The 26,204-nt window shown below is 41.6% G+C and overlaps 1 protein-coding gene across 1 annotated transcript in view; it reads left to right on the top strand.

Moving 5' to 3' along the window:
- The window catches only part of LOC126108671 (basement membrane-specific heparan sulfate proteoglycan core protein), a 761,963-nt gene extending 738,245 nt beyond the window's left edge, over positions 1-23,718 (top strand). The window contains exons 79-81 of the mRNA XM_049913980.1: positions 12,782-12,932; positions 17,329-17,799; positions 22,161-23,718. Coding sequence (XP_049769937.1) covers positions 12,782-12,932; positions 17,329-17,788 — 611 coding nt within the window. The 3' untranslated portion in view covers positions 17,789-17,799; positions 22,161-23,718. The remainder of the gene's footprint in view (positions 1-12,781; positions 12,933-17,328; positions 17,800-22,160) is intronic.
- Positions 23,719-26,204: the final 2,486 nt, after the last annotated feature.

Below are 26,204 nucleotides of genomic sequence, written 5' to 3'. Positions count from 1 at the left end.
CCGACAGCCGATCAGTTCCAGTCATTCTACCATGAAGGAGGTATACAGGTCATGTTGTGTGTCTGTGCCTAGACAGTCAATACCCAGTTCGATCACATCCAAATTGTTACTTTGTGCCAGGAAGGGCTCTCAACAAAGGAAGTGCCCAGGCGTCTCGGAGTGAACCGAAGCGATGTTGTTCGGACACGGAGGAGATACACAGAGACAGGAACCGTCGATGGCATGCCTCGCTCAGGCCACCTAGGGGCTACTACTGCAATGGATGACTGCTACCTACAGATTATGGCTCAGAGCCACCCTGACAGCAACACTACCATGTTGAGTAATGCTTTTCGTGCAGCCACAGGACGTCATGTTACGACTCAAACTGTGCGCAGTAGGCTGCACGATGTGCAACTTCACTCCCGACATCTGTGGCGAGGTCCATCTTTGCAACCACGACACCGTGCAGCGTGGTACAGATGGGTCCAACAACATGCCGAATGGGCCGCTCAGGACAAGCATCATGTTCTTTTCACCGAGAAGTGTCCTGTTTGCCTTCAACCAGACAACTGTCGGAGACGTGTTTGGAGGCAACCCGGTCAGGCTGAACACTTTAGACACACTGTCCAGCGAGTGCAGCAAGGTTGAGGTTCCCTGCTGTTGTGGGGTGGCATTATGTTGAACCGACATACACCACTCGTGGTCATGTAAGGTGCCGTAACGGCTGTAAGATACGTAAATGCCATCCTCCGACCGATTGCACAGCCATATCGGCAGCATATTGGTGAGGCATTCATCTTCGTGGATGACAACTTGTGCCCCCATCGTGCACATCTTGTGAATGACTTCCTTCAGGATAATGACATCGCTCGACTAGAGTGGCCGGCATGTTCTCCAGACATGAACCCTATCGATCATGCCGGGGATAGATTGAAAAGGGCTGTTTATGGATGAAGTGACCCATCAAACATGCAGTATGTCATGACGAATAAAGGCATGCACCAATGCAAGAGGACGTGCTACTGTCAGCAATCTGGCCCACCACCTCTGAAGGTCTCACTGTATGCTGCTACAACGTGCAATGTGTGGTTTTCATGAGCAATAAAAAGCGCGGAATTGATGTTTCTGTTGATCTCTATTCCAATTTTCTGTAAAGGTTCTGGAACTCTCGGAACCTAGGTGATGCAAAACTTTTTTTTATGTGTGTATTTATCTCACTGGTTAACCATACAAGGAGTGAGCATCTTGGTACTTGGGCATCTCAAGAACGGTACCACAATAACAGTTCAAAGAATAAACCGTAGTAATCTTTTGCTACCACTCCATGACAAGCAGCATGGATTCTGTACACATCAGTTGTGTGAAACCTAACTTGCACTTTTTCACACTTGACACCCAGAAAGCTGTGGATGACAGCGGTCAAGTAAAAGTAGTATTTCTTTACTGTAGAAAAACATTGGACTCTGTGCCAGCATAGAAAAGTACGATCATATGGTGTATCGAGTTAAATTTGTGACTGAATTGGAGAGTTTTTGTTAGGTAGGATGCAGTATGTTCTCTTGGATGGAGACTCATTGGCAGATGTAGAAGTAACTTCAGACGTGCAACAGGGAAGTGTGTAGGGCACTTGCTGTTCATACGCCATATTGATAAATGGCAGACACTATAAACACTAACCTCAGATTTTTTGCATACAATGCTGTTATCTATATTATGTACACACAACAACAAAAATTTTGAATCCCCTTTGTTTTGAAATTCATGGCACAGCTCTGTGGCATGCTTATATGTTGATTTTCAGCGTGTACACATCACCAAATCAAAAATACAAACATTTGCACATAATAAAATCGTCTATTTCACACAGGGAGTTTTCACAGTGCTCCTAAGCAATGACAGTACATGGTGCAACGTCCTTTTAGATGCAGACTCGAATCCATCGTGACATAGCAGTGCAAAACTGTTGTGAAAGTGTGAAGATTGGCAACATGGTTTAAAGGTCCCGAAACGTAAACTAAGCACTTCACAAAATACATAAACCAGTGATTACAATATCAATGAGTCGCAATTGGAATCACTCAACTGGATGTAACAGTTTGTGGGAATATGAATGGAATGATCACATGGGCTGAGTCACGACAAGGCAAGTGGCAGATTGTGGTCCGTTGGTAGAATACAAGGGAAATGCAATCAATCTACAAAGGAGACTGTGTGCAGAATACTCGTGCATCCCATCTTAGAATATTGCTCAAGTGTGTGTAACCAGTATCAAATTGAGCTACCATGTATACAAAGAAAGGCAGCGCGAATGGTCACTGGCTTGTTTGAACAACAGGAGAGTGTGAAAAACACTGAACTAGCAGACACTTTAAGTAGACAAAAACTATACCAAGAAAGCCCATATAGTAAGTTTAAAGAATGAGTATTATGTGAGGATTATAGAGATATACTTCAGAACACTATGTATTGATTCCCATAATGACTGTGAAGATTAATCAGACTAATTACATTGCATTCAAAGGCATGTCTGTATGTGACTGGAATGGGAGGAAACAGCAACATGTACTCTCCCCAAACTCCACACTTTTTCCACCAGGGCTCTAAAAATATGGAAATTGCATGGGGAGAGTTCGGGACTGTATGTAGAATGTATAAGGTCTTCCCAGGGAAACTTCTGTAGCATAGTTGAAACAACCTTGGCAATATGTAGGCCCGCCATCTATACAGTCCCGATCTCTTCAAATGTGACTTCCATATTTTTGGAGACGTGAAGGTGTGTCCATAATTTTGCGTTGATGAATCTGTGCACAACTTGGTGCAATCATGGATCCAACATGCACACACAGTGGATGGCGAAATAATAATTGAACAAAATCGCAATGCACATCTTAGTGAATTATCACTATTTTGCAATGTGAATAATAATAATAATGTGTGGTTGTTATATGTTTGGTAGTACAGGGAAACACCTATTTTACATTTTCATGGGATCCAGGCTTAAAAAAACACAAAATCGAGGAAAATGTTAAAACCAAGAAAATATGAGCAAAAATGTACGTAATTGGCATATTTGATTAAAAATTGTAATCCTCTCCAGAATATTGTATACCATTTGTATACATGAAGGAAATTGAATGTACAATACAGTGGTTATACAATACAGGGCGGAGGAAAATTGTGTCACGAAATTTTAACCCTGGATAGCTGATGCCAGTAGGAATCAAAATTATTAATATTGTGTAGGTCGACAAAGCGCTATTTTTAAACTATGGAAACTTGGCGCCACACACTCCGAGGGGCCGTGGGATTGCCCTGTTGCCGTTTGTCAGTTGACAGCAGCACTATGGTTGTCGGTTCACACATATAAACTTCCCTCACCTCGTCACTGCCTGAATGTGACACACATGTGTCGAATAGGTTTGTCTCCACCTCACGTCAGAGGCATTCATATGTAAGCTTTGTTTCGGTGCATGCGCACACACACACACACACACACACACACAAACACACACGTACGTATGTACATACGTACGTACGCACGCACGTACATACATCACCTGCGATTTAGTCATACAGTAAGCCTGGTGGCACAGTATTCGTTTGAAGAGCAACAAGATATCTGGCAGGCAAAGCGTTCGTGGTCATGCATTGTCCAGAGCATCTGGCAACAGGGCAATCCCACAGCTAATCGGAGCGCATGGCGACAAGTTTCCATGGTTTAAAAATCGTGCGTTGTCAACTTACACAACATTAGCAATTTTGGTTCCTACTGCATCAGCTATTAGGGGTTAAAATTTCATGACACAATTTTTCTCCAGTCTGTATATTATGGTAATGAAATTCATCAGTTATTAAAAAATCACATATGTGTAGCAGGAAATAAAAACTCGTCGAAAAATTGAAATTGGTGCTTGGGTACATGGAAAACGAGCTATTTTGTGACATGCTACTACCACAGATTATATGACAGAACACGTGTTTCTTGAGAGATCTTTCAATTGTGCTCACTCAGAAAAAAGCGAAAATGCTAAATTAAACCAGAAACAGTCAAGTACTGTGAAAGGTGTCAGAATCTAACATGTGGTGGTGTCTGTTTCCTTTCTGTAGCCAGTAGCAGTGCAGATACTGAGGTGGTGCGAGCGCAATGACATCAGATGTACTCTTGTAATCTTTTCTTTGTTTATTGTGTTGAGTCGTCAAAGTGGAGCATTTTGCAGTATTGCCAGTTTGCTGTAGTGTAATTACAGCAGGTTTCATGAAAGTACACACACACACACACACAAGTTTTCGTTCACGGGTGGTACTTATTTATACCAACGAATATGAAATAGAGTTAAGGCTACTATGACTTCAGTGTCTCTGTCCCAGCAATCTGTTTAACACTGTGTCTGCCATTGAGGACTGAAAAAACACAAACAAGCCATCGCACAATTGTTCAGCGAACACACCCTGTTAATTGTGCTGCCCAACATAGCAAATGGAGTAGCCTGTGTTGGCTGCAGCCAGTAGAGGCACAATTCGTTCCACATTCTGTCAACAGGCTTTGAGCAAAACCACTATATGTGAAATTGATGTGTAGTAGTGAGGTCATAAGAGGATAACTATATAAATTAAACCTAAGTGGAAGCTGCAGTCACTCCATTTGCTATACACCAATTACATCAGCCGTACTTTGGAACAAGTCACCAAGTAAGCTGGCAGTTTATCACTCTGTATGCTAGAAACCACTGCGTTTTGACGTCACCATACTATACAGGTATTAGCTGCAGGTGAAAAAATGACATCTGAGATGTTGTAATTCAGCAGTTTTCATTGTATTTCACAGTTTTTGGTTTATTTCTGTTGTGGTTGGCAGGAGAGCCAACACCGTGTTACTAGAGGAAGCCGAAAGGCACGCGTTTTAGCTCACGCAGGCTGGCGTGAGGTCTGGAACAGGACAAGGAAATTAGAATTTAGAAAAAACGGACGTAGCTGGTGGAATACTTAACTTTAATCCATTAATGGTGAACGTCGCTCTTGACGGTACATGATTCACAGTATCAGTAGTAACTGGTAATGGCGCCTTGCTAGGTCGTAGCAAATGACGTAGCTGAAGGCTATGCTAACTACCGTCTCGACAAATGAGAGCGTATTTTGTCAGTGAACCATCGCTAGCAATGTCGGCTGTCCAACTGGGGCGAGTGCTAGGAAGTCTCTCTAGACCTGCCGTATGGCGGCGCTCGGTCTGCAATCACTGATAGTGGCAACACACGGGTCCGACGTATACTACGGACCGCGGCCGATTTAAAGGCTACCACCTAGCAAGTGTGGTGTCTGGCGGTGACACCACATTCCTCCCCCGCAAATCGGTGTACGGTTGTGGCATAAGGCTTTCGCCCGCCGTGGGGAGGACCCCATGTTGACGTATGTGACGAGTTGGGAGCCTAACAACAGGTGAGGCTGTGCCACCCGCACCCTGCCATTCGGACTGCGGGGAGCTAGGAAACCCCTGAAAACCTGCTCCAGGGTGCACGCCAACATGCGGTGTATGCGCCCGTAGAGAGACAGGAGGGGCCGAAGGGTCGACCTCCATCAGGCCGGGGCACCTGACGGGCGAAGACGACACATGGTCCGGAGCGGGAAAGAGTTCCATGTCGGAGGGCAACTGGTCACGGGAAGCGATCGGCGGCGCGTGACGCAGGGAGGCGCCCGGCAGTTGCAGCGAAGCGTCCACTGCGGGAGAACAGGCAGCAGCGGCGTGTCACCATGGGGCAAAACGGAAGGCAGCGTTGGTAACACCTCGGGCTGAGGCGAGCCAGTAGATGGGTCCCCAGGGTGCTGACCGGACAGCACCGTCGCTGAAAGCAGATGGCGAGCGGCAGATCCCGTGCGACGACAGAGGCGCAGCTGGTTGAGATGCCGGCGCACCTCACCAGAGGCCCCCAAAGCCAGATACATAGCGCATCCGAGGCAGCGAATAATGCGCCCTTCAAGCCAACGCCATGAACCTCTGTAGTGCCGGTAGTAGCGGTAGTAGACAACGTCGCCTGGGGCAAAAGCAGGTATCTGCCGCTGCACAGGAACCTGATGCGGCGGATGTAGCAAAGACATCAAGGTTCGATCAGGGCAACCGTGGAGCAACTCAGCCGGCGAGCGACCATCTCGGGGCTGAGAGCGATACGAGGACAAAAAGAACAATAATGCGTCCTCCCGAGAATACGACTCTTTCAACTTCAACATCTGTGACTTGAAAGTCCTGACCAATCGTTCAGCGGCACCGTTTGACTGTGGCAAAAACAGCGCGGACGGCAGATGTTGAATACCATTGGCCTTGCAGAATGACTGAAATTCTGCGGACATGAATTGTGGGCCATTGTTGGAAACAATAGTCTGTGGAAGACCTTCAATGCAAAAGATAGCAGATAATGCTTGGATGGTGGCAGATGACATCGTGGAAGACATCCGGACAACAAAAGGAAAATTACTGATTGAATCTACCACAACCAACCATCGAGCATTCCAGAGTGGACCAGCAAAATCGATGTGTAAGCGTTGCCAAGGGGAAGTGGCTTTTGGCCATGCAAATGTCCGCGGTGGTGCTGGTTGTTCGGCACACACCATGCAAGAAGAGCACATATTCGTAATCGCGGCATCGATTCCGACCCAAGTACAGTGCTGAGGAGCAAGTTGTTTCGTTCTCACTATACCAATGTCCTTGGTGGAGAAGCTGTAAGACAGAGGACTGTAACGAACGTGGGACCACGACCCTGGACTGATCATTATCAGAATGCAACAGCAAAACACCACGTCGTACAAAAAGTCTCTCCTGGTGAGCAAAAAATCGGCGAACCAAGGGATCCCCGATCCGTGACTTTGACAAGGGCCACTGCGTAGCAGCGAAACGCAGAATGGTAGCAAGGACAGGGTCGGCAGCTGTGGCTGTAGCTACACGACGAAAATCAATCAGAAACGATTCGACCACGTCATCAGTTTCCGAATCAATGAACATGCAAGCAAGTTCGGAGGAATCGAATGCTCTATCCTCAGCAACAGGCAAACGGGACAATGCATCGGCGTTGCCGTGCTTAGCAGTGGACCGATACAAGATCTCGTAGCGGTGCTGCGAGAGGAAAATAGACCAGCGAATGAATTTCTGCGCTGTACGTGGAGGTACAGGCTTGGTCGGATGAAAAAGCGATGTCAAAGGTTTGTGGTCTGTGATGATGGTAAAGTGATGACCATACAATAAATCATGAAACTTTGTAACACCAAATACGAGAGCCAATGCTTCTTTCTCAATCTGTGAATAATGTATTTGCGCAGACGAGAGCAATTTGGACGCAAAGGCAATAGGGTGATCGTGCGAACCATCTTTGTGCGCAAGCACAGCACTGATCCTGAAATCCGATGCATCCACCATCAACAAAAGGGGCTTCTGGGGATCGAATAGCGTAAGGCAAGTATTGAAAAGCAACGCTGATTTCAACTGGCAAAAGGCGCGTTCGCATGCCGTCGTCAAGACGAACGGAACACCTTTACGGTGTAAGCGATGAAGCGGAGCTGAAATGGAAGAGGCGTGGCGCACATATTTATGGGAGTAATTTAGTTTTCCCAGCAGACTCTGTAGCTGCTTCAAATTCTGCGGCGAAGGCAAGTCTTGTATGGCACGGAGGTGCTCCGGACTGGGATGTATGCCTTGGGCATTGAGTACATGTCCCAGGTACGGCAAGTCACGAGCAAAAAACACACATTTGTCCTTCCGCAAGCGAAGACCATTTTGTCGCAAGACCTGAAATTATGTGCTGAGATTGGCTAAATGTTCTTCTTCCGTCTTTCCGGAGATCACAATATCGTACAGATAGTTTGCTGCAGTAGGGACCGACGCACAAACAGTTTGTAGATATTGCTGAAACAATGCAGGGGCGGATGCACACCCGAATGGCAGCCGTTTGAATCGATACAAACCAAGATGCGTGTTAACCACCAAAACGCGCTGGGATTCTTCGTCCACCGGTATTTGCAAGTACGCATCCGCTAGGTCCAACTTCGAAAAATATTTACCCGGGCACAGTTTGTCAAAAAGATCTTCCGGGCGGGGTAAAGGAAAAGTTGCAGTCACTAATTGTGGATTCACTGTTGCCTTGAAGTTCACACAAAGTCTCAATTTCCCGGAAGGTTTTGGCGAAATTACTTAGGGTGATGCCCAGAGAGAAGCCTGCACACGTTCAATTACACCTTGTGATTCCAAATCATGTAATGTTTTTGCGACCTCATCACGCAATGCCTGGGGAACATTGCGCACTCTGAAAAATTTCGGTTGCGCATTTACTTTCAGTTCTAAATGTGCTTTATAGTTCTTAGCGCAACCGAGGTCCGGTGCAAAAATGTCTGCATATTCTTCACATAGACGAGAAACACTGTCGGAAGGCACAGTCTGGCTCACTGATAGGACCTGATTTACTATAGACAAGTTAAACGACTGAAATAAATCGAAACCAAACAAGTTCACTGCAGAAGAAGAACGAAGGACGTAAAATGACACAAATTTTGTTTGTCCCTTGTATGTTGCAAGAAGGCTGCACTGTCCTAACACAGGGATCCCTTGACCTGAATAGCTAGTTAACTTAACAGTTGCGGCATGCAACGGAGGTGTGCCCAGCAGTTTGTAAGTGTCTTGATTGATCAGTGAAACTGCAGCCCCGGTATCGAGCTGGAATGGTATCACTTTGCCGTCAATGTCCAAGTCCACAAAAAGGTTATTGCCCCGCTGACGACAAGAGCGACTGTCTCGTGCAACGTGAACTGACACTGGTACAAAATCACTTGCGACTTGACGGCAGTTCCGGCGATGTCGACGCACACTATTTGTGGGACGAACACAGTCACTGTTAGTGTGGCACTGGGCGGAGTGGCATGAACTATATGAATTTCCATGGGTGAAGTTTCGCGAGCCTGAGTATCCTTGGTTCGATTCCGATTCCGACGCAAAGCAAAGGGCCTGGAGTGATTTTGAGTTTCCGATCTGAGCTTTTTCTGGCAAACACTTTGAACATGTCCTTTTTTATTACAGTAAAAGCAAATAGCTTGGCGTGACAGGCAATTCTCACGCGAATGTCTAGTAGCACACCACAGGCATGATTTTAGCACTGCATTTGCTTGCCGGCGCGGTACACGTGGCTGAGAGCCTGGCGGCAGCGGCGAGGCCGGGCGTGAGGGCTGTTTACTGTTCCGTGCAGCTCGCCCGGTGGGCCGGTTAACCTGACACACGGGTGGCGAAGTTTCAAATGATTCCTGAGCAAAGTCAAGTGTGTCCTGCCAATTCAATATGTCCATCACTTGTTTCAAAATCTGTTCCCTTATACGTACATCAGAAATGTTCTGTGCAATTGCATCACGTACCATAGTATCTGAATAAGGGAGTCCACATTGACACTCAAAAGCACAATCCCTAGTAAGGCCTTGCAAGGTTGCAACCCACTGCCGATTAGTCTGTCCTGCCGTACGTTTTGTACGAAAGAAGGTATACCTTTTCGCAACTACATTGACTGATTTTTTGAAATATGCATCTAATGCAGACAAAATTTCGTCGTAGGACAGAGTTGCTACGTCGTGTCGGGGAAATAATTTGACTATCACACGGTACGTTTGTACGCCGACCGAAGACAACAAAAACGGCTGCCGCTCGTTACCTTGAATTCTGTAGGTGGCGAGATGGAATCCAAATTGGCGTGACCACTCCGTCCAGCTTTCCAGTGCAGCATCAAAAGGACGGAAAGTTGGTGCAATTGCGTGTTGTGGCTGCGTTAGCGGTGGAGCGGCGGCTGCCACATCGTTTTGCATCGCACATTGACCCTGGACAAGCTGTCCAAGGGCATCCAGTAAGGCCTGCGTCTGCTGATTCTGTAAACGATAAAATTCGGACAGTACATCTGGAGATAAGGAAATTACAATTTAGAAAAAAACGGACATAGCTGGTGGAATACTTAACTTTAATCCATTAATGGTGAACGTCGCTCTTGACGGTACATGATTCACAGTATCAATAGTAACTGGTAATGGCGCCTTGCTAGGTCATAGCAAATGACGTAGCTGAAGGCTATGCTAACTATCGTCTCGGCAAATGAGTCTGCAATCACTGACAGTGGTGACACGCGGGTCCGACGTATACTACGGACCGCAGCCGATTTAAGGGCTACCACCTAGCAAGTGTGGTGTCTGGCGGTGACACCACAATTTCGTCATGTAGGCTATAAATTTGTGCAATTTTTTAGGTGAAGGTAAAATGAAAGAACCCTCAAAACTGTGTGTTTTAAGGTATAATTCGTGGCAGTAGTGTGTTGGGAAATGGCTCAGTTACCGCCTACATCATTAGCAAAAGTAATAGATCTATTATACGGTGTAAAATTTTGAAATTTCTTTCGTTTGCTACGGATTTGTGATTTTGTGATTTGGTTATGTCAGTTGACATTATGAAGTTGGTAAAATTTGTACCTAGGAGGAGGAGAATGAAGTTCCCGCACCGACTTTGATTTATAGCTTCTGTGCCTGTTTGTACTTTAAAATCCAGTAGTTTAGAAATTTCGAATATTTTGTAGGCTAAGGTTTATAAACTTGTTACGTAGTGTGCTAAACAAAGTGGATTAGTGTTGTGGGTGGCTGCACTGGCTGTTGGGCGACATAACGAGTCATAAGTCAATTAGTGCACACTAGCTGGAAATGGCAGACATTTCCTCGATTCTGACTGAGCATACTCTTTGAGACACAGTGTTTGAATTTAAAAGGTTTACAATCGATATTGTTACCGAGTACAGTTCGTCCGAAATACGTGCAAAAAGACGAGACTGAGATATAAGTAGCAAAAGAAAAGGTGTCAGCTGGGCCCCGTGGTTGCGTACTGGCTCGGTCCAAACACTTCGTGTCGACTGTCGTGTTTTCCTGTTGCTGCTGCAACCTAGCAGTAGTTGTATCATAATTGTGCGATGAAGCTAAACTTTGCAAGTTGTGTCGGCAACACCGATCGTAGGTTTCCTCGCATTTTCACTCTCGTCTCCCCTCTTTGCAATGCCCTAAAATATTCCCTTAACTCTGCCACCACCTACAGTGTGATTGTGTGTCTTTTGTGCCATTTATGATATATTCAGTCACATCAGATGTCAATAGGAAGGAAATGGGATGAAGTAAAACAAGACGTCAAGTAAGAATGTAGAATTGAGGTGAACCTTACTAGGAAGAAACATAAAATCGGGGAATTTTTTAGCATTGATGTTATGGGTTTTTCCCAGGGGCTACGAATTTACGGCGTAGAATCACGAATCGGAGAAAGTAAAATCGAAGTTCCACTGTACTTATATTTTAGGATGGCTACAGTTGTCCCAGGCTGACTCATTTCTTCAATATCTGAAATTAGACAGTCCGAGTCTTCATCTTGTAATGACTGAGAACACTAATGCCATTTTAATATCACCGACTTATCGTTGGTTTTTTGTTTCAACACCAGTAATATTTGGCATCACTTTCAAATACAATTCCATATAAATTGGCTATCAACCTCGCAGTCTTCCGATAGTAACCAATAACTTTGGAGCAGTTAATAGTTTCTTTTCCAAACCAAGTTCTGACTAACCACATGCATTAAAGGCACAAATAACAGCTCCAAAGGTTCTGCAAGTCAAAGATACGTATCTGAGTATTTTCAGTTGAATAAATATTCTCTGTGTTTTTGACAACATCGAAGAAATTCAGATTTCATGTAATAGTTTGTTATATTATAGCATATTTTTATTTTATGCAACGTCATTCTGTTTATTTTGCTTTAAATTTATCATAATAAATATCAGGATGACCAGCTTTTTGGAGTCAGCTTATTTTTTATGTACATCAGACTAAAGTGTTTTTATAATTTATGAAATGAGTACTAAAATAGCAAACCAGGACAAAAGTAAAGTGTGGTTTCTGAGCAAATCATTGAAGATCGCAAGAATCCGACCGAAAGTGTTATCTGACAATTCGTGTACAAGGGATCCCATATCGAATGATTTAGTTTATAGTAATGAAATAGCCTGTGGTTGTTACAGTAGGCAGTGGCAAACACATTTCCCTGAATAAATTGACTGTGTTGTCTCACAGTAGGATTAACATATTAACAGTTGCAGCAGTTACTGTTGAAATAGAAACAATTTGCTTACTTTTTTCTATCTGTCTCATTTTCATTTGATTGCCTCCTATATTTAGGAATTCAAAGATTGGCACGCAGTAGTAGTCACACTACCTCACATCAGATTTTGTGAAGTAAATTCATTCCTTTATAAAGTGTAAGCATTAAAAAACTGTTCTTTTTCCAAAAGAAATGACAGGTATGTTTGACATGAGACATATTCCAATCGTATTATTTTTATTATTATTGTTATTTCAGTGTGGTAATTACGTATCTTAAGATTACCATAAGCTTACAATCATCACAGTTGTTGCTCTCAGTTGTTCTGTTCTTTGTGTGCACTAGATTTCTTCATCAGTGCAGTGTTTCTAGCACAACAGTCACGGAATCTCAAGTTTTGAACATTATTTTGTACTTTACCAGCATTTTAGCCAATAAGTCAACAATATAGAGATATTTTGAAAGGAGAGATTACCTTTTTTTGACAATTACATCATCATTTATTTCCATAATTGTAATTTCTGCCAATAAAATATTCTCCAGTCATGAATTCTTTTGTGCCAGCTGCACCACACTTACAGTGCAATTTCTGACTGCTGAGTGTTTTTAGCTTGCTAGCTACTTCCATAGGCAGTAGGCAAGTGCTAAAGGTTCCTCATTTTGCAGGCGGCCTCCCCAACCCGTCGCTGATGACGGACGGCCGCTACCTGTCCGGACTGACGGGCTGCGTGCACGCCATCTACATTGACGAGGACACGGCGCCGCTCTACCTGCGGGAGCTGGCCATTGGCGGCAGGAACGTCCGATCCTGTGACTCGTGAGTATCTGGAAAAGTGGCCACTGTTTTTGTACTACTGTCACTTGACTCTGGGGTAGTGGAGAGGCTGGATTTTCCTGTAGCATGTTCTGGGATTATGCTGCCATCAAATGCACGAGCTTAAACATTTAGAAAATAAGGGAACTAAATTGATATAACACTTAGAGGTTATAAACATACACACAAAACTGGAACTGCTAGACTGTTTGACAACCCAATTATTCTTGTATTGAGTCTTGTACAGTGCCTTTGTGTTTGATATTCATTTGTATGACATTCAGTAGTGATGAATGTTTGATTATAAGAACAACATTAAAATTGAAGTCAACTTGAAAGTCATTGTACACTTTCCTAATCAAAAACAATGGACCAGTTACAGTCACAGTCCAAATCCTTTTTGCTCTATAAGAGTTGATACCGGCACCCGATCAGAAAGACTGCCATCGCGTAGCAGATTGACCATTTTCAGACAACTCCTTCAATAAGTACTCGTGTCCAGTTGTGTAACATTTTTTAAATTATTAAATATTAATTGGAATAACTTTCTGAAACTGCATTAAGTCACAGTGCTTAGGTGTGCATAGGCAAAGAAGCCTAGAAAGACTTAAATGAATGGTAACTAATAGTTGGGGGGTGGTGGTAGCTTTATAAATGGTAAAGCATTTGAAATGCTGATTTCTTTTCCTAAAACACATTTACCAGTAGAATGTTGCACAGAGGAAATCGTAATATTTGTTTAAAAAGTAAATCTCGATGTGATGCTTCCTGTAGTTTCTGTGATTTTATCCCATTTTCTGAAAGTCCAGAACCGATCAGCACTTCCATATTTTACTAGAATCAGGTTGATGATACAGTTCTATGAACAGGCACATGGCTCTGAAAAGGCTGTGGTCTTTCTGGATGCTAGGAGATAATTTTAAAGAGTCAGCAACAGTATTCCTGTTGCCTTCGTACCGTGATTTGGATCTGATTTTAGTTATGGTTGCTGAAATGCAGTCTGATCATCAAGGAACACATATTTTGAGAGTGTATGAGTATTGTTAAAATGAGACTGAACATTTTCAATTAAATTGTATCATATTTTTTGCACGACACTTTCATTTGTACGAGAAGGGACCAAAATGAAACCAGAATTTGTTATGAAGTAAATATTTGTTTATTATTTTATCCAAGATGAAGCCTTTCAGAGCACTTGTCTATAAACATGCATACTGTGATTTTTCTGGTCCTGAAGGTCTTGCCAAGTCACATCTTTTATTGCCTCCATTTTTTTCCTAATGCATTAAACATCTACAAAAACATGTGCATCATAGTGGTTCTTTCAATCAGGAAATGTTGATTAACTGGTGCCATTTAGTAGGGTAGATAATTCCATTTATGGTATATCATTTCTGCCACACTGCCAGACTTGCACAGAGCCAGGCAACACGGATATGCTGAAATCACTCTGCAGTCACTACTCTGCTCACCAGACACCGTCATACGAATGGCCATCGTAGTTAAGGTCACTGCTAGTAAAAAGCAAGGTATCTGTATTCGAGCTACGGCAGGCGTCAAATGTTCATTTGTCCCAACATATTCTTCTTCGTATGTTGCTTTAAGCATTACTACTGTCTCTTTACATTTTACCTGACTGGTAACAAACTTCTACAAAGTCACATTGCTTCCATTTTTGCAGCACCATAGGTATCAGTGTTTTGTTATATGCCTCCCAAACAGTACTCAACATGATAACACAGTTTCATGTGATGAGTAAACATTGACACACAAAAGCAGAACACTCTCCATAAAAGGCACCAACTGACTATGCGCCCACTACAATGTTGCTACCCGTCGATGAAGCGACCTTATATTTACATGTCCACATACTCTACAAGCCACAGTTCAGCAGATGGTAGGGGGCACTTCTTACCAATGTAGGTAGGTTTCTGTCCAATCCCATACACATAATAAGTGAGGAAAAAAGTGCCTCAATGTATCTCATCTTCTTCTCGTAGTCCCTCCACAAGATATATGACGGTGGCAGTGTAGCTGTCACATAATGTTTCTCAATTATCAGTTTACTAAATTTACCCGACAGGTTTCGGGAGATCGAGATCACCTTTTTCCTGAAGGTTCCCATTTAAGTTCCCCTAATGTCCGTTACACTTTCGTGTAAAGTATACAAACCTGTTATAGTCCTAGCAGTGCATATCTGAATTCTTTTTTGTTGTCAGTTGTTGACGTGTTATGCCTATCGGCTTTCATCTCGGGACTGTCGGCCGACATTTATTTCGTATTTTTCTTATTTTTACTAGTACGGACCACAGCCAGAAGTATGTCCCTGTCGCTCCTACATATCAGGGCCTTTACCCGATCGTGAACACTGTGGTTCTCCCTTGTTACCTGAAATGGCCATTTGCTGCAGCACGACAATCCGAGATCTGTTTGCACGGAAGCTTTCTTCTTTCTTGCTAAAGCTATTGCCACACTAGTGAATTTCAATGGTTTCCCTGGACAAATCGACACGGTAGCTGTTTTCTCTACAGTGAGGACCTGCTTATTATTGATTTTAATTCCGCGGTCGGTTTCGAGTAGTGTGTACTCTGGCGTGACCGATTGCTCCGACAATAGCACTGTGTTCGGTGATCCTCGTACTGACGGATTGTCCGGTTATACCGACGTAGACTTTTCCACAAGTATACAGTACGAGTATCTTCCTGGTATCGGTGGGTCCCATTTGTTCTTCTTAGATCTTGGACACACTTTGATCTGTTTGGTCATTTTGTGTATAATCTTTACACTGCATTTGCACAATATTGAATCTGTCCGTACTGTGGACTTGTATGGCAGAAAGGCTGTTCCCAAAATTTAACTTGTACAACTGGCAAAGTAACCGTTACTCCTCGGGACACATTCCAGGTGTCGAATCCCGCATTGACTTGCTGTAGCCTACATTTGTCATTCACACGTTACGATCACGTTAATTATACTTCTTTTCTGGCTCGGGTGACGACTTGGAATTTTCGTGTGGGTATCATCTGGTGTGTCTCGGTTTTTTATACATGCTGTGGCCCAAATTCTTACCGTTCCTTGTACTCATCGTGCCTAGAAAGGGTGCTGTTGATACTTTTCTATCTCCATAGTAAACTTCACCTTGGCACAGAGACTGTTCAGATGTCTGTAAATGCCAATGGGCTCTTTCTCCCCACGGCTTCACATGGTGAAGGTGTTACAACGTACCTGTACCGTGCTTGACATTTATTAGGTGCCAAGTCCAGTTGTGGTAATACTCTCAAATTGGTCACATTACTGTCTTGTATGCGATTATCTTTACACTTTCCCAAACCCTCCCAAAAACTCCAAGTCTCCATTTACCTTCGTTAATACTGACTTCGTACGATCGTCCCATGTTGTTCATTTCTAACTATTACCCCCAAGAACTTACACGGTGTGACTTGTTCGAGATGTTCGGCACCAGTCTTGCCATCCAGTATGGCTGTATTCATCGTCTTTGTTACGGGTATTATATTTATCCACATTCTGGTTTACTTTGGGTCCCCCTCTTCCATCCACAACACAGGGTACTGCCCAGCAACACCGAACCTGTTAGCTGTGGCTGTATCCCAGAAATCATTTCAGTCACTAACACGTATTTTCTTTTTCTCTTTTTCCGTGCTGCGAAACGGGCACACATCTCTGAATCGTAACGTATTCTGCATGCGTGTGTGGTATATTGTATGTTTTCTTTGTCTGTTGACCGTACTTTTATAACTACTGATTTAATAATATCTTTATTCCAATTGTGTGCATGTGTTTAAAATGCTGATTATATACTGTACATTTCTTTGCATCCGTTGGGTCTCTCGCTAACTACATACACTGTATGTGGGCTTCTGACTTGCTCAATTACTGCTGTAAACTGATTTGCAAACATTGTACGCTTTTCAAATATAACTGTTCTCCAATAATTACAAAAACACTCTAATAACTGCTTGCACAATATCTCTTATCACAAACTATTTATATTCTATATTTGCTGCACATTTGGAATGCCTCTTTAAATGTCCACAATAAAATGCTGCTTTATTTTAATACAAACATTTCTTTCCTATGTCCATACTTATGTAATATGCACGTTGTGCATGGAACTGTGACTTGTTAAAACCTCTGAAATATTTTTTGAATGTCTGTTACATGGGCCCCTGTTATGTCAATTGACGGTCTATCTTGTGTGCAACTGCTGTTTTGAATTGTACTATTCGTGATGGATCGACCTTTAAATTATATTAATTTCCTGTACCTGTAACTGGCTACATTTTTTTCAAACGTATTTACTGTCATAATATTTCAAACCGCATTTTTTTTTTTTTTTCACTGTAACGGACAAACGTATTACTCTGAACCGAACCGGCAGTCGCTGGGTTCCGTCCTCACTCGTTCTCACCGAGGAATCTAATGCCGGGGTCGCCGAAGGGAACGATAATTTCTACGGCGACAACAGCGACAGTGGACAGGTCGACCTCATTTCTGTGGAAAATGACGACACGAGCGTAAACGGTCCGCACAGTGGCGGGAGTGTCCCCGCCCATTACGAAACCGGCGACGAGACGGAGATCGTCGATCGGCACGAAGACACCCACCGCCACAGATTCGAGGAACTCGAGACGGAGGACCCTGTGGTGCTGTGGCAGCCACACGCGTATCCCGAGCCGACGGCGTCAGACCTGCGCACTCTGGCGCCCTCGTCGTCCGTGCACCACTACCCCGCCAGGTCTCGCCCCCCGTCGTCCGCGCGGGTCGCGACCGCCTCCGGGCCGGCCGTGCTGGTGGCGGCATTCGCCACTGCAGTGGTAGCCGCACTGCGGATGCACTAGCGGCGTGCCAGGTCTCTGCAGCTGTCAGTCGTATTACACTACGCTCTCGTCTCTCGGTATTTTTCCCTACGCGCGGGTAGTGCACGTAGCACTCTGGTGACTTTTGCACAAAGGTGGCGTGTGAAATGGTGCGTATTCGTCTGTTGCCACCAGAAACGTACGGTGTTTGTTACACATTTTGTCCTCCGTTCAGAAAGAGTATGACAACTCATCTCGTCAGCCACAGCGTACACAGGATGGTCAAATAACTGCTAAGAGAAAAAAATTGCATTGATGATCATTGATCATATTTAGTAAAGTCAGGTATTGCAGCTACTTTTGCCAATACATGAATATATTTTCTTTCATTGCTGTTTCATTCTGCTCAGCAGAACTAATTAACTCGTACAAAACGTAGCTGAAGTTGACAGTACATGTGGCTGCACCATTGGCAGGAGTGTGACCACCTTTCTGACACTACATCACGTTCTGCCTTCAGAAATGGAAAACAATTGTGCTGTTTCTTCTTAAGCACGCTTATCCATTCTACCTGAAATAACAGAATCAGTACGTCTTGCTGTCCTAAGTAAATTTTTTCAAATGATTCTCGCAATGTCTGTGTGAGTTATCTTTCTTCTGCCAGATTTACCATTTTGAGGAAATGCTATTTCCAGAAAAATCTTTATCGGCATTAATTTCTTCTTCTAAAATACTGCAGAAGATAAAGCAGAAATAAGTATGTAGTCTTATTTGAACACCATCTGTGTTTTGCCCACTGTGTAATCTGGCACCTCAGCTTCATTAGCTCATTTGCACTCTCATAACTAATATGAACGTGTGAAATTGTTTGCTCCTGTGGTGTTGTGGCGACAAGAATTCTTTGTCGAGCTGTGTGGAAATGCAATACTTTTCGAGTGAGGACCAAAACATTGGCCGAAGGACCGAGTTATGTAGTACTGTTTGGGACATATCAAGTAATCTATGACAATAATATTGGTATTACATACTGTTGTAAATATTTACGTAAATATAAAATATACACCTGACTGTTTTCCACCAATTTTGTTATACTGCAACGTATCTAGCAGAATGATCAATAAAACAGCGGTTGTGCGCATCGTATACAAGAGCTGTTGTGTGTTACGTATGATGTAACAATCCTTCGTACTATGAGAGAAAAAAAGGAAAAAAAAATCATTTCTTATAGCACACTGTGAGTATTCAGAACATTTGTGTCAAATACGTACCATTCGTAATAGTGTCAGTTGATCCGCAAATGTTTGGAAACATAACAAAAATTTGTAAAGTTCTAAGGAATCTCGCAGATATGCTATGTGCACAAACATTTTTGGACCAGTTACGTGATGCACTATATCGTCCGTTGCACAGAATAGTCCAAAACTTTTACCCCTCGGTCAGCAGGAGAATGTGATCTGGTTTAAACTCTTTATAACAGAATGCATGTACTGTGTTCTTGCATTTGTAACATACTTTTTTGATTTGTTTTGATAGCTTTTGATACATTTTGCAAAATATTAAATATTTATCTCTCCCTTCCTGTGCTCTCACTGTGGAATAAAAAAACTTGTGAGGTAACAATTAACTTACTAACCAAAATCTGTAGACATAAGACATTAAAGTACAATTTCAATTTTATGAAGATTATGGCATGTTGAAAATTTAATATTAAGAATTACCACTGTGACATTCAGAACTAGTAATTATGTCTTCTATTTCCTGTAGTTGTATTTGTTGTTGGCTTCACATTTCACATTTATTCTGTCTTGTACTTTCTTTTGTACCCTGAAAACACTATCTTTAAGAAACTAGAGAATTACAGTTGTCTAGCTTTATGCGGTCTAAACTCAACTTGGATTTACTAAAAAAAGTCTTCACAGAAAAGTTCTGGCAAGAGCCAGATTAATTGGCATTGTCAAGATTTTAAATTTATATAATAAATGAATTACCATCTCAACAACAAAAAATTAGTTTCAGTTACTGAAGTCATCTGCAAAAGATTTTTTTTAAATTAATTACTTTTTATCTCAACAAAAAAGGAAAAAATAGTGTCAGTTACTGAAGTTTATCTGCAGAAGACAACATTTCTCTACATGTAGTACCTTACTTCTTTCCACACAGATGATACATTTAACTTCCATTGTACTTCCCTGTATATGAGCATTTGATCAGAGTAGATATTGAGTTTAGAGGAATATAGTAAAAGATGTGGATGTATAATAAGGGAAGACTGTGCTGCAGCCTTAAACTACACATTGCTTTGAAGCTAGCCAAAACATTAGCAGACAATTGCTGCACGTTCTTAATTTTTGTCGTGTTCTAAATAGTAAATGTTACAGTGCTACTGTGAGTAATACAGCATTAGGAAGATATTTTCCGGTCTTACGTGCGTGCCTATTTGATCCAGTAATATGGAGCATTTCGCCTTGTTAGTGTAACTTTCTTTTTATTATACATTCCCAATTACTGAGAAGAGAAGCATGTGATATGAAAACGGTGCTTTCATAATCCAGCATTTTTTTAATACAGAGTGAGAAAACATATTCGGTAAATGTCGTCTTACCAAACGTGCTGTGAACATATGTCACCATGTTTGGGTGGTTTCCAATCTTCCCTTCACACAGCATTCACAAGGTAGATTTTCAAGTTGGACTTACAGGAAATCTAAAGTTAAATGACAGAAATAAATACACTGCAGTAGAAGTCACCAGCACAACTACGGTACATGTATATAAAGAAAATCAGTGGAATCAGTCCACTTACAGATAAAATATGATTTCTGTACACTTTACACTACAATCAGAATGACTGGCTCACTGATAAATAATGCAAGCAAGCATTTTGATGAAAATGCTTCCACCATAAGCTAATGTGTGACCACACTAACATGGCAAGCATTGGCTTCATTTTTTTGTGGTGTCATGGCAACGCCGTTTATTATACATCCACGGTAGAAGATCAATTATTTTTCCACTGATAGTTCTGCACATTTGGTGCCTCATAAATCTCGTAGATTTTCTTCACGGTCATACTACTTATGTTTATTGCATTATTTAAAAAATTATAAGAGATCATACATATCACAGTTGAGTTTAATTTTCACTTCATTCCATTTTCTTGTAGTTAAACACCTGTATTCCGATCAGCTCGGTTCACTATATTGAAGTGTATAAAACTCATAACATAGGTTGGTAACCCACATAGACACTGAATAGCCTATCGAAATCTAGCGAAGTAGTTGTTCATAGTTAAAAACGAGTGCTCCATTGATAAATATTCTTTAGTGATCGAGTGAAAATCACAAACTTGTAAGGTATCCGCTTTAGCTGAACATGCTTTAGAAAAAGGACACTGATCAAATTTGACAAAACATCCGCCGTGGCTCGCCCAAATGGCTTGTGCAATTGTGTAATTAAAGAAGCCATTGAAGTAAAAATCAGCAATAACACCATTAATTGACGATGGCCTGCAGCTAAGCACGGTACGGGATCCAACAATCGCGTGGTCGAAGTGGGCGTGTCGAACACCGAGTCACTGCATGTGATGCCGCAAGTACGTGGTTGAAAGCTTGTGATTTTAATTACTTGACGTGGTTGGAAACCTGAGAACTTTTTATTCAATGTGGTGACTTTGTTCAACATAGTAACTGTGTTCTTCTTCTGTTAGCTGCTACCTAATTGACATAGATGTTTGTGTATTGAATGATGGGTGACAATTGACTAGCACAATGTGCAGTGCCTGTTTAAAGATACACACAGCACAGAGAAAGTAAAAATATTTACACACATTAGGCAGTGAAGTAAATTTCTCTATGCACAAATTTTATCCTGATAAATTTGTGTAAATAATGGTCCTGTTTACAGGCCGGAAGTTTTGGCGCATACCTAAAAAGCTCATCACAAATTTTCTGGAAAGTTGAAGTTTTCAAATTTGAAATTTCATGAACCAACATGTTAGTTCAGTAAAATCGTCCCTTTTCGGCATCAGAAAAATTAGGGCTGCCAGACAATCTTTTTGAAATTTAACCAAGTTCAATGAAATACAGCTTATGTAAGAATTTGAAGATTACATATATTCGAGCTGCATGTTTCATGTGTGGAATACAAAAGAAAAAGAAAAAAAAATCTAAAGAGTGGAATTATAGCCAGTTTCATTACCATGGCCTCACAGTATATCAGTTTATCTGTCTGAATGTAGCAACTTGTGTTCTGTATTTATATACTCAACATTTACCTTTCAAACAAATTAGGTGGTGTAGCTAATTGTACAGTATTTTAGTGTACGGTAATATTTCATTACAATTTTCTCACGTGTTTTCTCACCCCACCCCACTCCTCATTCCCTGGCCTCTCTCCACTTTAACTTTTGCCAACAGTGGGTCTGAAATTGACAACGATCTGTTCGGACGGCGACAGAGACGACTCACAGCCGGCCACCGCCGAGGCAAGGGCAGGCGGCAGTCGGGGAGGAAAGCGTGAAGAAACTGCGGCAAATTGAGAAGGAGATTAATGCAATGATTCTTTTTTGTGTTCACTAATGTGTACGAGTGTGTGGGTGCAGTGTGGTGCCTTTGACTATCAGGAAATTGTCATATTTCTGTCAGAGCGCTTCTAATGTACGACAGTTGTAGTGGCGAGTTGCAACATCTTTGTGTGTTCGTGTATTATTTTAATTGTTCTCACTAATCGGTGGGGTTAATTCACGGTGCATCTCAATTTCTTTTTTTACCGTGCTGTCCCCGATGTTCAAACTGCCACTAGTTTATAACAATTGAGTATGGCGGTGTCAAATGCACCGTGCCTGCCTGCATTTAAGATAATAACTGTTATTGTAAAAAGTAGGGCTGTGTTACTCTGATTTCATTTTCTTCTTAAGTGGCGGAATGTAAAAGGAAGTAGGGAGAGGAATGTAATTTTCCTCCTCCTTTTTTCTTACATAATTTTCTGTCCCCTTCCTCCTGTGTGCATTTGTGTGTGTGCAAGAGATAGGATATGTTTCTAGCGGACGAGGAAGTGTAACGTAAAACGTAGCTGGGAAAATACTGCACATTTCCAGTTTTGCATTCCTCTTGATACGTACCCATTTACTAGCTCAAAAGTACTGCTAGAAAATTTGTACAGGATTAACTTGCAATTACAAAAAAATTGCAAAAATTATAGCTATGACACATTTGTTACTTGCAGCATTTTTTGATGCCAGTAGAATATCAGGAATGTGCAAACACTTTCCCAGTCGTTTTAAAAAAAGTATTTTGCATTACTTCTCAGTTTTAACATTACTGAAAGCAGTAGTTTCTTCACGTTATTATTATTACTACTACTACTACTATTGTACTACTATTTTATTATTATTATTATTATTTTTAATTTATTGCCACTGTCTCGATACTCTTTTATCTCGAGTTTGTAGTGTTCGTTTTTAACTCTGTGCGTATTATTCCTCTTTGTCCTGCCCACACCACTAGAATACAACTTTATATTACTGTGTATAAAATGCGGCACTTTCCTCTTGAGGGGGAGGAGCCGTTAAATGAAACTGCCATTGTATTCTAGTGAAAACTGAAACTGAAAGATGTTTTTTTCTGTGACTTATTATTATTATTTTGTAACTGAGTGTTTATATGGAACTGTGAGGAGATATGAGATGATTTGCTCTGTTTTGTTTTTTATGTATTTTTTTAAATGTTTGCTGCTATGTCCTTTGGTGCTACTAAACTTTTTGTGCCATAGTGTGCATCCCAAACCAGTGCAGATTTTTGTATATTAACTACTGTAGTAAGACACTGTCATTGCCTCGATGATGACTGTCAGTTTAAGATAATACTTAGCGTTTATTTGTGAAGGATGAGGAAGAAAAGGTGAAGTAAAGCATTATAATTTTACTGCCATAAAAGTAATAATAATAATAAATTATGTCTGTTTGTAAGAAAAAAATGTCATTTGCTATTTTTACCTTTCTTACCTGTCCTGTGAACACATCTGACAAATATTTTTTACCTGCTACCAAACTAAATTCACCAAAAAAAAAAAAAAAAAAAAACTGAGACACCAAGAGCGAGAGAAATGAAATTGGTGGGGTAGCTTGAAATAAGATCACATTCTTATGTATATAGTTATAATTTCTGTCAAGAAATTCACTGCTGCTTTCGACCCTTAGATGCATTGCCGTGTGAGATATTAGGAAAGATGCTCAAGTGAAAAAGAAATGACATCTGTCAAGAAATAAGAACACAGGCTTCAATTAACAGTTTGCTGCATTAAAACTGGCGTCAAGAAATCACTGCCATTCTTGTCTTTAAATATATTTAGAGGTAAAGTAAAATGACCAGCTGACTTTTGTAATGGTTTGTGACAAATGAAGATTTCACGGCAACATCTAGCTCTACGTCACTAGTCAACACACTCTCTGTGTACCCCATAGAAAATGCTGTTGACTGCAAAAGTAATTCTAAATTTAAAACTAAAATTGCTGGCATATGCAGCAAGACAAGTCAGTCAGGCAGCTACTTTGTGTTTTGTGTGTGACATGATATTCTTGTATAATTGTGCTTGATTACTGCCATATTCTCGAAGTTTCATTTTTATTGCTCCAAAAAAAAATCCTTACTTCATGTAATTCCTCTATAGACCCAAGTATTTGTTGTGGAATGGATGCAAACAACATCTGCATGTCATCTTGAAGACTGTCTTGCCATACCTGAAATACATGCTGTGCCAGTTATTGAAGAATGCTGATTGTAGGGCAATATAGAAGTTTATGTCTTCCCACCACATCCCAGTCATGCTCGATGGATTACAAATCAGGGGATGGGGCATGCCAATTAAGGATATGTACATTCCTAAAGGCATTTGTAGTGTGAACAGAGTGTGGGTTTTGCAGTATCCTGCAGGAATCTGCCATTTGGTCTCTGGTCGTGGAGGGTATGACAACAGGGTTTACTATTCTTGCCATATACTGGTGAGCATTCAGCCTCCTATCAACAGTTACTGAATAGAACATGTTATCGTACACACTAGCTCCCCACACCAGGCTTCCCTAAGTTGAAGGGGTAAAGGTCTGGAGAATTGCGGCTTCCTGTAACCTGTCACCCTGTCGTCTACAGATGTCTTAAGAGTCGATGTGACCGCAACAAACAGAAGTGAGACTCGTCACTGAATACTGCAGAATGCCACTCAGTGTTGCAGTTGACTCCGCCACTATACCGTGCACGACTGTGTCATCTGAGGTATGATGTCAGTGGTAAAGGACGCTCGAAATTTCAACCAGTCATCCAGTAATACGTTCCCAGCAGTTTGTTATGACTGAATTCTAATTAGCAGTAACTGGAAACATGGGGACAAAAAATAGTCCAGCAAACTTATTTAGATATGCAGTGTGTATTCCACCACCAGACAATATTTTCACAAATGATCTGTTAAAGGGACCGAAAAAGTCATCAGGTGATTAAAAAGCAGTAACCATTCTGGCTGATAGTCTCAGCCGTATCTCGTGCTGACTTGGTAGCAGAACCCTCAATTTACCTTCGTAACCAATCGAGGAGTATTTCACGAAAGACTAAAGTGTGTAGTACTAACACCTATATATAAAGCAGGACATAAGCAACTGACTTCCAATTATAGACAGATCTCCCTTCGTCACATATTCTCAAAATTTTCTAAGTAGCTTACAACAATATGCCGAACTATCTTTATTAAAATACTCTCTTGACAACAGCTCAGTTTGGAAGACATCATGTTTACGTCAGTGACTGTTAAACTTTTTATTTCCACTATTACAATTTCGGTCTTAGGCCATTATCAAGTGCAGATGTTTTGGCTTTAAGCAGTGTCAACTTTATACACGCTGACACATTTATATGTCGTCGTCATTTGCTGTTATATACATTCGTAATGCTGCTAAGTAGTGCGAGCACATGTCTATATATTGACAATTCCTTGATGCTTCAGAATGTCCTGCATCAACCAATTATGCTATAAATTTCTTTTTTTTCTAGTTTGATTCAGTACTTCCTTGTTAGTTATTTGATCTACCCCTCTAATCTTCAGCATTCTTCAATAGCACCACAATTCGAAAGCAGCTATTCTCTTCATGTCTGAACTGTATATTATTCAAATTTCAATTCCATACAAGACTACACTTCAGATTAAGACCTTCAGAAGATACTTCTAAACACATTTACATACCAAGTTAACAAATTCTCTATTTTCAGATATGATTTTCTTGCTGTAGTCAGTCTGTATTTTATGTCCCCTCTACTTTGGCCATCATCAGTTATTTGCTGCCCATATAGTCAAACTTCTATTACTTTTAGTGTCTCATTTCCTAATCTAATTCCTTCACTGTCATCTGATCTGAATCTGTTAAATCCCATTATCCTTGTTTCGCATTTATCAGTGTTCATCTTATAACCTCTTCTCAA

Source organism: Schistocerca cancellata, chromosome 11 (genome assembly GCF_023864275.1).
Source record: "Schistocerca cancellata isolate TAMUIC-IGC-003103 chromosome 11, iqSchCanc2.1, whole genome shotgun sequence".
NCBI lineage: Eukaryota > Metazoa > Arthropoda > Insecta > Orthoptera > Acrididae > Schistocerca > Schistocerca cancellata.
This window is presented reverse-complemented; position numbering and strand designations above follow the sequence as displayed.